This window comes from Magallana gigas, chromosome 2 (genome assembly GCF_963853765.1).
Source record: "Magallana gigas chromosome 2, xbMagGiga1.1, whole genome shotgun sequence".
In the NCBI taxonomy this organism is placed as follows: Eukaryota; Metazoa; Mollusca; class Bivalvia; order Ostreida; family Ostreidae; genus Magallana; species Magallana gigas.
This window is the reverse complement of record NC_088854.1, coordinates 46442244-46457453: the sequence shown is the minus strand read 5'-3', so window position 1 is coordinate 46457453 and position 15210 is coordinate 46442244. Positions and strand designations below refer to the sequence as shown.

The 15210-nt window shown below is 33.0% G+C and overlaps 3 protein-coding genes across 4 annotated transcripts; all 3 read left to right on the top strand.

Annotated features, from left to right (window-relative positions):
• Positions 1-1176: 1176 nt before the first annotated feature.
• LOC105340885 (uncharacterized) lies at positions 1177-5776 on the top strand. Its single transcript, XM_011447136.4, has 2 exons — positions 1177-2839; positions 5510-5776. The coding sequence occupies exons 1-2, from the start codon at positions 1652-1654 to the stop codon at positions 5753-5755; spliced, it is 1434 nt and encodes a 477-aa protein (XP_011445438.2). The 5' UTR covers positions 1177-1651; the 3' UTR covers positions 5756-5776.
• A 2312-nt stretch (positions 5777-8088) lies between these two features.
• Positions 8089-9472, top strand: LOC105340886 (ATP synthase subunits region ORF 7). Of its 2 annotated transcripts, none has more exons than XM_011447139.4 (4): positions 8089-8300; positions 8398-8444; positions 8807-8833; positions 8957-9472. In XM_011447139.4, exons 2-4 carry the CDS (start codon positions 8411-8413, stop codon positions 9220-9222), a joined length of 327 nt encoding a protein of 108 aa, XP_011445441.3. In that variant the 5' UTR covers positions 8089-8300; positions 8398-8410; the 3' UTR covers positions 9223-9472. The 2 variants fall into 2 exon arrangements, with proteins under 2 accessions (XP_011445441.3, XP_011445439.3); XM_011447137.4 differs by having other exon boundaries at positions 8089-8304.
• Positions 9473-11857: 2385 nt separating this feature from the next.
• LOC105340887 (uncharacterized) lies at positions 11858-14640 on the top strand. The gene is made up of 4 exons (XM_011447141.4): positions 11858-11933; positions 12968-13027; positions 13596-13625; positions 14213-14640. Exons 2-4 carry the CDS (start codon positions 12970-12972, stop codon positions 14470-14472), a joined length of 348 nt encoding a protein of 115 aa, XP_011445443.3. The 5' UTR covers positions 11858-11933; positions 12968-12969; the 3' UTR covers positions 14473-14640.
• Positions 14641-15210: the final 570 nt, after the last annotated feature.

The window sequence follows — 15210 nt, the reverse complement described above, 5'->3', positions numbered from 1 at the left end:
CCCCCCCAAAAAAAAAGTTGAATTTAACGCAAATTTATGCTCTATTCATTATTCTCAAACAGCCATTATGGGGGGGGGGGGGGGAGGGGGGGGGGGGAGGGTAATCTATGTCAAAACTAACATGAATGGATATTTTCTAATTAAGGAATATATCATCTTTTTTTTTCTTTTTAAAAATATGTTTAAAAAAAATTTATTTTCCTTTTTTCTTATATATAAAAAAAAAAAAAAACAACAACAGAAAAAGCATGAATGGGTGTAAAAGAACTTTAGTTAAAACTAACTTTTTTCGGATTAAAGTAAAATTTTAATACGAAATCAATTATTTAAAAAAAATGCAGTGCACCAAGAAATAATATGTTTGATGTCAAGTCTTTGTCATTCTAATTCAATAAGATTGACCGATGAACCCTCAAGGAAGAGAAAGACATAAGATATCATTTGTTGTTCCTATCTAAAATTGTTAAGTTGTGATATTTTCATTTAATTTTCTCGAAAGAAGATGGTAATATTGAGTGTCAAAATCACTAAAGCAAACTTGTCAATGTGTATATATATGAGGTGCGTGAACGACCGATGATCCTTACATGTAACTTTATTAATTCTTCTTCCAATCTATCTTTGATTTAAAAATTGTATTCGTTCTTACTACATGTATATATTAAGGTATCTTACCCCTTGACGTGGTTTCTTGTAAAGGTAATATTCTGTAGACAAAATAAACTTCAGATTTATTATTTCAAAGTTTTATAACGTTGTTTCAGGTAAAAAAAATTATAGATTTGACTTTCAAACCTTTGAATGATTTTTTTTTATAAATTTTAGAAGTTGATAACAATTTGCGTACATAAACTATGATTGCCACCTATAACTCCTTTTTTCGGTTCGGGATATGTATACGTTGCCATTGTATTCAGTCACTCAAAATCAAACCCATTCATTTAATCAGTTCTGCAGTATTGTACTTGCGCGTATATATTGCGTCAGTCAAAATATAAAAACCCTGATAAGTAAATATATGGAAAATTCTACATCGATTTACGGTCAAAACCAGCGGGAGACTAAATTTATAGAATTCAATATATGTTGACACAATTTAATTCAGAGGATAATTACTCGCTGAATTGCACGCACTTTATACCCCCATTCCCAGGTACTATAAACATGTCCAAAACTGAAAAGATTTGACTTGAGTGGAGATTTAACTACTGATGTATCTTTAATTTGAAATATTTAAACATTGGTTTCATCATAGAAAAGTTAAAGGGTGTTGTGTATGATTTCGTATACCTGGTAGAGCTGAATATGTTTTATTTTTTGACAATGCTTAAACCGCTCATCGGTAAATATACACCGGTCTAGATTGAGAAAAGGTGGTATTGTGTGAAATGTTGATACAATGCAGCGAGTTGTGGGCATTCTGTAGAATTCGATGCGTCAATGATCACCTTTCAAATTTTTGGGGCTTTATTTTTGTTCGATTGAAGGAAATTTAATTTCAAACTTGACATATGCAAAAAGCCAAAACAGCGACAGTGTTGTCATGTCAGGAAACCGTCAACTTTCATCACACTTCTGACAAAAGGAGCTCTTTCAATCCGAGACGTATCTACAAGAAACACACGACCTGAACTAATTAGATTATGGTAAAATGGAAGATGACTTACACCGCGAGTTTACTTGTCCAATATGTGCCGACATTTTCACCAACCCTAAAGGACTGCCGTGTCTCCATTCCTTCTGTAGAGAGTGTCTACGAGTGTATATAACGAAGCAACAAGAAGCCAAGGGAAGGAAGTATGAGTTTTCATGTCCAGTGTGCCGCCATAATGTTGTTCCTCCGGATGTCAAGAAGCCCGCGGAGAGTTGGGTGGACCAGTTTCCCAGTAACCACCAGATCATCAGTCTTATGGACATCATGCTTCCGAAGAAAAACGACAAGCCTTGTAAACTCTGTCAAAAGCGCGACATAACCACGAAAGCCATGAACGTTTGTCGCGCTTGTCAAGAGGAATACTGCGCCGATTGCTCCAAATTTCATCTTCTTCTGAAAGCCACCAAAAATCACAAACTGTGCCCTTTGGACGGTATATCGCTGCCGTCCAGGACCACTACTGCAGGGACATCCCTCTCCCTCCCAGAAGAGTCTGCTGACTCGTTTGACTATACTATAGAAAGTGGGCATTGTAGGCAAGTAAAAGTGACTTCGGAATCGGATAATGCGGAATGTTGGATAACGGGTGCCGTGTTTTTAGAGGATGATAAAGTGTTAATAGTAGACAATAGAAATCTCAAATTAAAACTGTTTTCGGCGGATTTTCAATTATTGACAGAAGACGATTCTTTCAAACCTTATGACGTCGCTTTAATAGACAACGAAACCGTGGCGGTAAGTGATTCCGGATGCGTCCGGTATTGTGACATCGAGAGAAATTCACTGAAGTCATCAAAGACATACAACAACGACTGGAAAATCTATGTGCCAAAGGTCCTGTCATTGTCAGGATACTGTAGAGGAATATGTAGTAGTAAAGGGAAAATAGCCGTGTGCTCCGGAAAGGACTTGGATAAGCGAATTATTTTTCAGGACATAGAAATCATTCGACATATTTGGCAAGACATCGATGGAAAGAGTTTGTTCCGAGAACCCTGGTACTGCGCGATGAACGAATCTGGAAGTCTCATCTTTGTGGCTGATGGTGTTGGGGTGGAGGGTCACGTGATATGTATCACTACGCAAGGTCGGTTCAGATGGAAACACAAGTTTGAAATGCCAAGAGGACTGTGTATCTGTGGAGACCATCTCTTTGTCGCCGACATGAAGGACAACAGCATCAAGGTAGATTTACGCAAAGAACCATACCTGCTTAGACCCTTTTCACGTTGCCCTACCTGAAAATGTCTTTGTACAATGTTTTTACAGCCACAATGATCGCAACTGTTATATGATTATTGAAATTATCTGATATGTACCACAAAAAACTGCTGATTTTGAAACCTCTCGTTGAATATCACCGATATCACTCAAATGCACCGATCAAAGTAATAGTTTAAATATTTTTAAAGCAATATGAACTGCAATTTTCATGATGAAATCCCCCTCCCCACTTTTTCTCGCAGCAACTTATTTTTGAAAATGAAACAAAATTCCCCTTTTTTCTATTATTTTTTTCTTTTTTTTTTGTTTTTTTTGCTTGTCAAGATTTTTGGATGATACTGCCCCCCCCCCCCCCCCCCACTTTCAAAAACGATGCTACGTGCCTGAAGGAGCCTTATTTGGAGCGAAATTGAATCATTGTCGTCCTGTACAAAAAATTGATTTGCTATATATTCTTTAGAAGAAATATATTACCTCTGACAAAAATTAATGATTTTTTCCAACCTTTTTAAAGCGCTAAGCATAGCTCAGCGCTTTATTGTCGTTAGACTTCTACTTCCGCTGCAACGAATAACCGCCCCCTATGAGCAGACGTTTACATCATTTAAACTGGTTAGGGAACCAGTTTCAGGAGCTTGTGCACATAACTGCACGGGCTAGTACGGGCTAATGTGAATTTATTGAACGGGGCTTACATACACCATTGCAGGGGCTACCACGCAGTGATGAGGAAATATATTGCGTATACAGAAGCTGAAATGTTATATACATATATATTTTATACTAGTATACAAACAGAAGCTGTGTTAGCGCTTTTCAGTACTATCAGTACTTTGATTTATCATAAGAGTTTAAGTTACATGCAGACTTAGCATATTAGCAGGTTTTTGCAGCATATAATAATTTCTTTAAAAAAAATACAGCTCATATTGCTTAAAGTATTATTGAACAATATTTTCAATGGATCAATGTAAATAGCATAGAGGGAATAGCCAAAAAGAGAGTTCATCTTGAACAATTTTTTTCATAAATGAAAGTTCCTTTAGAAGTCGGACGTCGACCATTTAGTAAGTTACAAACATACTCAACAATAGAATTTTGAGTTCAGCATTGAGCAATAAACAAACAAAAAATCATAACAGGTAGTTCAAAGAGAGCTTATCTTTAATGCGGACAAGCTTTACAATATCGGATCTAATCAGTTTAAACGACAATTTGATTATACCAGTATAAATAACAATTGTTATTTCGGTTTCCTGGAGAGAAAAAATGGATATGGAAGACGGTATAAAAGAGTTGAAATAATTTACAGTCTCCGGGTTGTGCACTTCCTCTCCTTTGTGATTGGTAGAAAATATATGATGTGAAAATTTACATTTATTTCATTGGTTGAAATAGTGTTCGGCACAAGGGGGTAATTTTCTGATGATCTTTTTCACGTACGACTTAACAAATTTCGTAGATTTCAAATCTTAAAAAGTGAGAAAACGAAAAAGCAATACAACACATTGCTATGAAAACAAGAGCGCTAGCAACTACGTTAGTCTTTTTCACTGGAATACGCATGCTCGACTCCATAGTAGGGGATTCTGGGAATATCGTACTTCTATAGACAAACTGTACCATTTGAATTTCATTTTATCATCTTCATATTAAGTTTTGTGTTTGATTGTAAATGTCAAAAAGTAACAGTAGCTTAGGTCTTATAATGCAAGATTTTTTAAAATATTATAATAAAAAGCTTGTCTTATCTTAAATTACTTCAAGCTCGAAAAGCAACCTCGGATACGTTTTCCGAGCTTGCCGGAAAGGCCCGAGAATATACGATTGCTACAAAACAGTACCAATAGTTCTTGAAAATTTTCACCTCGAAATTGAAATTACAGTAGATACATAATGATTAAGGCACAGTCAATAAGCTATGCCATTGCCAATGTGAAGCTCACTCTAGAATCACAATTCTAAATCTTAATCGATTCAGAAATTTAAATCAATGTTTTCGAAATCTGCTTCTGTGTTTTTTATGATGGCTACAGCGCTAGCTCACCAATCTTTTTAAAAGATAAGCTTGTCTTCAAATGGTACAGTTTGTCTATAGAAGTACGATATTCCCAGAATCCCCTACTATGGAGTCGAGCATGCGTATTCCAGTGAAAAAGACTAACGTAGTTGCTAGCGCTCGAGAGCGCTAGCAAAAATGTAAAAAAAAAAAAAATGATACGGTATGGCTAATTTCAGTAAAATTGTTTGCACCTTAGATATGTAAAACTACATGTAATATTTGTTAAACAAAATGCTGAATGCAGCGATATATGATTTTATCAAAATAATACAAGTTGACGACCCTTCTTAAGACCTCTTTTACCCTACTCTAGTAGATATCAACTAAGAAGCTCGGGTACGCATTTCTCAATTTTAGACACGCAGGCTTTAAAGACACATAATGACATAAAATGTTCCACACGCCATAGTATGTAGAGGAAGGTGACATTTATATAAAAAAGAATTAAATTGTCTTTGATAACTAACTGCTGTTTCGGGTTCGCTCTTAAGACGGTAAGCTTTTTTTTAAAAGCTAAACTTGTTATACAAGGAGTTAACATTGAAACACGTCTTCGTTTAATTATCTAGGTCATATCGTTAGATGGAAAGGAAGTGAAGACCCTGTTGACGAGAGAGGACGGTATACAGCGCCCCCAGTGTGTGGCCATCAACAGTACTGGGGACAAACTGCTCGTGTCCTCCTGTCCCCCCTACAATAACGACTATGTCTCCGTATTTGACCTGACGTATAAAAAAGGGAAGAAAAAGAGACCCGCCTCAGCACAACCGGCAGTCAATGTAACAAGGCAGAGTGAACTGTGCTCTGTTAGCTGAACGCCTCGTTTTGGATTTTTGCTTATGCACCCATTAAAATTTTTGTTATAGTTATTTGTTATTAGGTCAATAAACACTTGAAGAATTTTTTTTTTCAATCATTTCCGCATAATTCTCCAATAATGCAAACTGCATATGGATTACGTCGCTTACACGAGTACCACAACAATGCGTAAATTCGATCCAAGCAAAATGTCATAATTTCATAATTCAGTAATTTACTTGATTATCGAACGAGCCAGGAGTGTCAAGAGTTAGGAATGGGGTTATTAAACATGCACTGTGGCAACGCACTATGAAAAAATTACGCACTTTGAACAAATTTTTCAAAGTGCGTTAAATTTTTAACAAAATCAACGGACTTTGAAATTTTTTTTCAAAGTGCGTTAAATTTTGGACCAAGTTAACCCACTTTGAAAATTTTTTTTTTTTAAATTGTCAAAGTGCGTTATGAAGGTACATCAACATTTTTTAGTATCGACACTCCTAACGCACTTTGAAAAAATATTTTTATATCACAAATTTTGGAACTGAATTTCTAATTTGTTGATAGTATGATGATTTGTTAACACTCGTGTATCTAATTTACCGTATTTAGAACGGGGATGTGGGCGGGGGTGGGGGTTAACCAAAGATACAGGTCAAATACCAGTGCATCATTTGATTGATTACAAGAAGGTCCCCTACCCCTCATTTTTCCTTCCAAAATATATGATATTCAGCAACTTGGGGTAAACATTTAAGATCGGAAAAAGAAGTATGCTCTATATAAGTGCATGCAGTGTTATTTAAAAAAAAACGAGCTGGCCGAACAATAATTTCTCCATTGGAATGTTAAAGAATCTGTGTGTTTCAACAGTGACCCTCTTTTCGTATTCTAATCAAATAAATCGCTTCAATAAAAAAATATTAACATTAACGAACATTGAATTACTATAAACTTAAAAAAAAGCATTAGGATGTGGGTTAATTTTTTCGCACTGGTCTTCTAAAAGATCATGTTTTTCAACGTGCATTAATATCGACGATGTCAACGCACTTTGAAAAAAAAATTATTTTTTTTTTTCAAAGTGCGTTGACTTGGTCCAAAAATTAACGCACTTTGAAAAAATTTTCAAAGTGCGTAATTTTTCAAAGTGCATTTTAACAATGCATATTTGACCAAATGTCCCGTTTAGGACTTTGGTTTCAGATGTATTACTCTCTTAGATTAACACTATAACTAATGAGATATTAATTTAAAAAAAAAACTATAAAAAGAGTAAAAGGCGTCAGTATTGTTTTTCGCAACATGAATCTAAAGTATGTACTAGTTACAAACAACTTATTTTCAGACATCAGAAATTTCTTAGAAAATATTTTTCAAATTTGATTTAACATAGATAAATTAAAAGATTAATAAAAAAATGAAATATCTAATTAATCTGTACATCAATATTTTTGCTTGTTCAAGTTTCCTACGATGTAAATGACGACGAGTTTCTGTTTTACAGTCTTTGCCTGGGACTCACGGACCAAAAACATTCTTTAGTTCATCCGTAATCTTAACTGGTTTGTTGATTTATGTGAAGGTTGTAAAGCAAGACTTGTATTTTTTAGATCAACTTTTCAGTTTTCAAAAAATACGAAGACTTGAAATGCGTGTTTATATACTGTCGTATGCAGTTACATAATTTTGATGACTTATTTTCCTAGTTTTATGAATTATCTACAATGAAAAGCATAACTGCGCCTTCTTTGTAATTACTAAGGTCTGCTGTTTGCTGAAGAAACGACAGTCTAAATTTTCCATAGCATTTATCCTCATGAAAGATTTAAATATATATGTACATACTTTAAATCAATCTGAAACAAATTTATATAAGCAATTAATAATGAATGTAATCATAAATACAATACAGCATTACATACTATAGGAAAATTACCAAAAAACATAGAATTAATCATAAATTAACAGCAACAACAAAATCTTTACACCCCCTTAAAAAAGTAGTATTCATTTTAAAAAAAAAAGTAATACTAGTAGATGATAAAAATAAAATAAAAAAATTGATATTCGGGTGAAACATCTGCAAAAATTGCATTGTTCAACTGCAATTGGTAAAATCGTTTTATGACAACAGGCGGAAGATTTATTGTAATGAATAGTCACATTAATGGCGATACCCAATTCCTTACAAATCAGATAACAAAAACAATTTTGAAATTCAATTCATTTTATACCAAAAGTTTTTAAAAAATATGTGTAAATTTGAAATTGTTATTGTTTTAAAAAAGATAAAAAACAGATAAATAATCTCGATGGGTCTGTCTGATTTTACACACACACAATAAATTTCAGGAGGCGCTCTGACGTCGAAACTAGTTTTACCCTCGTCAGCCTGTTTCTTTACCTGACGCAATGTGTCAGGTCTTCAATTCATCATTGCACAGGCTGCGATACAAAAATGTTAACGGACAGCATTTGTCGTTAATAACTAAACAGAGGCCAGTTTGTTCTTCTCAACTTATAATTTCAGAAGAAGATTTGTAAGGTACAAGAATTGTAAGTAAGTGCACGTTTTACCGCTGACTTTAGTGCTCATCTATAGCAATTTTTCTTTATATTAAGATAAAAAACATTGCTAATTTTATTTATTCAGGAAGACATTTAAAATGAGACAGTTACAGTTATTCCTGACAATGCTAGGTAAGAAACCTTTTATTATTCAAAGAAAACTTGGTTTTTATGTTTTATAACTTTCAATGAAACAATGATAATATGCATTGAGACGTAAAATGAATACAATTTATGGCTGATGTTATTTGAATATTGTGACGAATACAACATGGTATAGGCCTATACATGTTCAAAAATTAGTTCTAGGCAATGTTACTAGACAATGATTTCAATTTAAAAAAACTGAATATACATACATGTATATATTATTTGATTGACTTAGAACTAGCAAATAACATTCACTTAAACTACACGGAATCCTTTATTCCGCACTTTTTTTTTTATCAATCTTAACTTGCCCTACTGACGTTAATGTATCTATTCCTTTTCAGTAATTGCATTGGCTGATTCAAATCGCTGTAAGTAAAATTTTATACTAAAAATAGTTCCATCATCCTTAATAATATCATACAGATTAAATTTCCTTTGGATCCCTTTAAAAAAATTAATATTTCTATCAAGTTTCACTACTTTGTTTACAGGTCAGTTTGGCGAGCTATTATACAAAGGATACCCATTCACCCCCTTCCCCCTGAAAAGAACAATCGTGTTCGAAATACCATTCGAGGAGGAACCCGCCTTCATGTTCGCAATCAAGATGTTGGACCTAAACTACGCTGAAAATACAAGGGCGGCCGTGGAATTGAAGAATCTGACCAATCAGGAGTTTACCCTAGAAATGAAGACAGTCCACGATACCCAGATGTATGGAATGGGGGTAACGTGGATGGCCTGTCCATCGGTCTGATATAGCTAATGTGTCGACACACGTATACCTCAATCCTTGATCCCCATTATTTTTCATTTCAACTTCCTGAAATTACCTGACAGTTTTTGCCATAATTCGGTCCTGAGAGAATTTCATTTGTATTGACTTTGAAAAACTCGAGTAAGAAGGAAGCTGTGTAGTCATGTAATTTATTATTTTATTTTTTGGTTTTGTTTACACAAATCAACATTGTGAATAAAAAGTTTCATAATAAAAATGATCGTCTGTTGATTTTTTTTTCATAATCTGTCTATTGATTACCGTTTGGAACTGTCACTTTTTTATTCGGAAGTTCCCGGGACACCTCGCACAATTTTTCAACGTTATTGTCCGGGTACTTTCATGTCCGCTGCTATGCAAAATCTCCATAGACTTTTTATTTTAAATTTTAAGCTGTGTATTTAAAGCTAACAATGCCGGGGGGGGGGGGGGGGGGAATTCAAAAGAGAAATCTTGTATATTTGTCATATTATTGAATGAAAATCGTTTGAACTCTGATGTAATTCTAATTATCAAATAATTAAGCAAAACGTGAATTGAGGATATTTTATCTGACTTTTTCTATGAGACACGTGTGGCATTTTGTCTATGTTGTCAAATTTCTTTATAGTACTTTCAAAATTGTGTACGTATAGGAAAGAAGATAAATCATACTCTGATATATACATCTTTCATCTGTATTTCAACATCAATTTACAGTCTTAACTACTTTGAGCTCTCAATGGTTTGATAAATCACAAAATAATCCGCGCCTAGCAACCTCCAAGTACATGTTAGTATTATAGTGTAACTATTTATACGGTGTTAATTTTAGGTATTTTCATTAATTTTATTTGGTATCCAGTAAACAAAAATATGCTAAATGATTTAAGTACTTTGAAACGCAGACAAAATTTAAACTGGTTATATATTGTTATTTAGTTGGATTTGTTAGAAACCGTGTGTGAACACCTTCGTATTTCTTGAGAGAAAGTACTTTTTAAATGTAAATGTTGTCATTGTAAAGTTATATGGAATTATGGACTGAGGAGCAAGTTTTCAGTGTTTGTTACCAAACACTATTATATCTTTACATTGTGTGTGTGTGTGTTTCACCAATTACCGCGGTAAACATCGCATTCTTTCTTGTTGCCATCTAAAACCTATTAAATAAAACGCTTTCCAAATGGAGACGTTTGCTCATTGCAGTTAACCCATTAATAGTGAAGTACGAATCTCAATAAAAAGGACGAGTTTTTATTTGTAAAAATATTCATAAAAAATAGATTACAAGCATTATGATTATCAAGTTTTTCATTTGATTTATAAATAATTGTATTTACATTTTTCAGTGTCTTTTGCCTGTGATAACACAACGTACCGATTTTGTATTGTACAGACTAATAAATTCAAATGACGTATAATTTGGATGCAAGCGGGATTTGCTTATCTACATTGAAATATTTAACCGTTCAATTGCTAAGAATTATATACATATAAGTAATAAGGAATCATTCTGAATTGATTTGATCTGAATGGGATTTAATCACGCCCCGACCAAAATCATCACCTCACAATACTTAGTACTCAAAGAATGATTCCATATTCCTTAAAAACTGCGACAAAAAATCCATTCAACGAATACTGCAGTTATTTTTCTTCTGTAAAAAACTATATACACGGTACGCAAGCGATTCATCTTATGGCTTATTGCTTTGTTTACAAGCAAAAATAAAGTATTAAACATTTATGAACTTTGTACCTTTATAATTTCTATTTTAATAGCTTTATCCAAATTCTTATCTTTTATTTATACATATTGTGGGGTTTCTATTAAACCATTAAAAAAAAAAGAAGACATTTTCTATATATATTTCATATAAAACCACCGTGTTGAATTTGTCCACAACCCCCTTGCTTTTACACCTACAACACACTCTTGACAAAAATGTGTCAAAAGGGTTTATATATGCTTAAATCGACATGATAAAATCAAACTTTTGAGATACTAAATCATTCATGTTTTGCTTTTTCTGCATAGGCTACCTGATTCTTACGTAGAGTGGTACTTAAACGAAGAATCTATCTATTACCAAAAAATATTAATATTAAAATGAAAAAAAAAACGTGTTTAAACCACAACGATTTAAATTTCCACATAGCAAGAATATAAGATGATGACGCAATGTAGTGTCGTGGGATGTAGTACAATGTCATAGAGATATACCTAATTTCAAGGAATATTTCTCGTTGCAACAGTTTGCAACGATTATTTGTTTTACGTGAAATATGTTGAAATGATGAATGAAAACAGTCAGGCTAAGAAATAGTAAAAACTTGGCATTAACAAATTAGCTCCTTCTGACACAGAATCGATGGTAAAGCTATTGTGATACTAACCAACTAAGTGCAGCTTGCATTCACAATGAAATGTAATGGGATTGAATAATTTCACCCCTCATCTTTCGTAATATTAATTAAGTGAACATTACATGTATTATTGTCAATGTCAATTCATAACATCTGTTGAATTTTTTGGAAGAACTGCTCAGGCTATTTTACTATGAAATGATTTATCATTTAAAACATGATTGCTTATAATAAATATAAAATCTAAAGAACGTGCCTGCAGATACATGTAAAAACCGCTTTAAAACCAACAATCCTCGACACTCAACCGTAGAAAGCATAAAATTGGCGGCTATACGGAGGTAAATATCTATACTTTTTGCCTATAAACTAAAAAATGCCTGTACTAGCGTAACTACTTACACCTTGGTATTTCAAGATGTGAGATGATGTCCGTAAGCTATGATAGTTGAATTTAACCTAATAAGTAATTAATGCAAAATCAATTAAAAACCTACTTTCATTTTCGATAAACAGCTCGAAATAGCTATCTATATAAATTTATTTATAATCCAAGTAAATTTCTGATACATAATTTCATTGTTTACGTAATCATTCACTATTATTTCATTGCAAGGATGCAAGGATATGTTTGAATGCTAACTCCCATTGTATGGCATTATGATTGTAATATGATTATTATGTACAAGGAGAAGACTTTGTAAGTTTTTGGAACTTGTGTCCAATCCTTTTGGCATTAGCCAATTAAATATGTTCAACTCCCATTAACTTGGATCCGCCAAATTAAAGCATGTCCGCCACCATTAATTACTTATCAATTGTTTTTTTCTAATTCAGTCTTTTATCTGAAATTCTCATTTGGGGCAGTGATAAAAATTGTTGTAAATTTTGATCTAAAGAACAAAATCTGGAGATATGACGTCCTCAATACCCACTCACTGGTTAAAAAAGATCATTGTTATCATTTTCCACTCAGCTGCAACAAAAAAGAATTAAAGTCATGTCCATGTATGCATGCATATCAACCAATTCAGTGTAGATTTTTAATCCCTCAGTTAAATATCCAGCTATTCAGCTTGTTACTTTTTTATTTCAGTGTTAAAGATTAGAATAAGAAAACAATTTAGAAAAAAACATAGTATATACGAAAATGAAAAAAATAAGGTTCAACATTTTAGCATTGTGTTATCAATGTGTAAAGTGTTAATCCCCGCGCTTGGGCAAAAAAAAATTTCACCAAAATTCTTAGAATTTTTATAACTATCTTTATGAATGAATGAGCAATAAATGAGTAAGAAAATCAACCTAAATGTTAAGATACTGATATACAAATTAATACACGTAATATTAATTATGTTTACAATTCTTTGTTTAGAAATGGCGAAAGCACAGATACATGCAAGCCTTCTTTGTACTGTCCTGGTTCTTTCCATACGTAAGTCTAAAATTCAACTTTTAACGCAACATTTATCAATTTTATAAATCTCTTTGTCTTTTTTCAAGTTATTTTAATTCTAAGTGACATGCGTGGTTAAAAAACTCAGTTTCTTTCTCCCTTATATATATCGCATCTTTAGTTCTGAGAGTATTCAAACTTCCAAAGTGAAAATCATATCCATTTACGTGCACCAACGAGGTTAACAGAAAAAAAGAACACACGACCAGTCTTCATATTTCCTTACATAGATAAAGAAACTTGGTGGTCAACAAAGTACAAATTTGAAATTTCTCTATACATAACTCTTTCTTATCAAGGAGATAAACAAAGTCTAAAAATGATCACGACCATTCAAACCTCCTTAAGGATACCTTATATTGGGTGTAAATCTTTTTTTTTTTATTGCCAAACGCCAATTAACGCCTTCTTACCACTGTATCAAACTTGTCGTAATGGTAAGGTTTAGAAAGTTGGATTAAGAGATTATGTTAGAATCTAAACCAAATAATCTAACTACAGTATATATGAATTGCAAAGTATAAGTTAGTTACTGTCTTTATTTCAGTTCATCTCCCTGGACCCGCAACAGCAAGATGTGAGTAGTGTTAAATTTCAATTACACATACTAGTAAATAGACCCGTTTAACAAATATGATACATCGCGCGGTTATTACAAGCAGAGATCATGTGGATTCATAGAGATTACTAATATACCGGGGTATTCTTTGGGGTTTCCTTTAATGTGTATATTAATCAGCTCTAGACATAAATTACAGAGATTGGCAACTGATCGAAATCTCGCGATATCTCGCGGTCCCTATTGTAAAGTATTCCCAGTTTAAATCAGTATATCTTCCTAATAACGAATTATATCGAAATATAAACAGCTAAATTCTATTACCTAAAGATTAAAAATATTATATTTTGATGAGTTTCGCGGATGCTTTATAGCTGGCCTATATTATTTTCAATATATTAATCTTGTTTCAAAAACGTCTAAATCCTACGCACATTTTTCATAAAAACAATATACTTTTTGGTTTAAGATCCATATATCAATTTACTGATATGTAAATGTAGTTCTCAAAGTAAGGTTGATACCATAACATTTTTCAACAACAAAACACGCTAATGGCGGAGTTGCCAATATGTCTGTTAATAATGTCTCTGCTATAAATGTAGGCGAGTCTGGCGACGAAGATGAGCAGGGTTTCCCCGTTTCTCCATTCCCCATTATCAGGACGATACAGTTCAAAACGCCGTTCGTCGCGAAGCCTTCCGTCATGTACGGAATCACGATGCTGGATATCAACTACGCGGAGAACAACAGAGCCAAGATACAGCTCATGGGGGTGGAGAAGAGCAACTTCACGGTGTGGATGGGGACCATGTATGACACGAAGATGTACGGTCTGGGCATGAGATGGATGGCCTGTGATTAGAGTCGAACATGCGACCTTCATTGTTCCAATATGGCTAGATTTCATAGTGGTCTCCGAGAGATTTTAAGACATAAAAATTGTGTGTACACACACTATGTGCATTGCAAAGAATATTTTTTCTTTTATTCAAAGAATTTACTCCTTTTATACGATAAACGCTTAATTCTGTCAGCTTTTTATTTATTTTTTTAATTTGTACAGGATAGCTCAATCGGTTTATCAATTGGAGATACACTTTGGTATAAATTTTTATGTGCATTGTACCAACTCTCAGCCCAGTTCATTTTGGACAAGGTCAATTTCTATCACATACGTTTGATATACCCAAACTAGTCAGCTAGTTAAATTTAATAATATGAAGAAAAGTTTTGATAAATTTATCTATTAATTTATTTATTTTTTACTTATTCTGAAAAAAAAATAAGTAGGCATTATTACGCATGCAACTGGACAATTTTAAAAAGGCTTTCGTTGAAAACATACCAAGTGACACTTTAAAGGGAAAAAACCGTAGTTTATTCATAACATATCTATAAATATATAATAAATAAATATAAATATACATAAATAGTGTTTAAAAGCGTAAAAACTAATTACGAAATTAATTAAGAATAACATACAATGATTGAAAAAAGCATCGTTAAAGTAATGCTAGTTATTGCATGGTTATTAATCGTGTACAAAATGAAATATTCTTGGATAGAATTGAGTATAAAAAAAAATATGAAAAAATGAGCA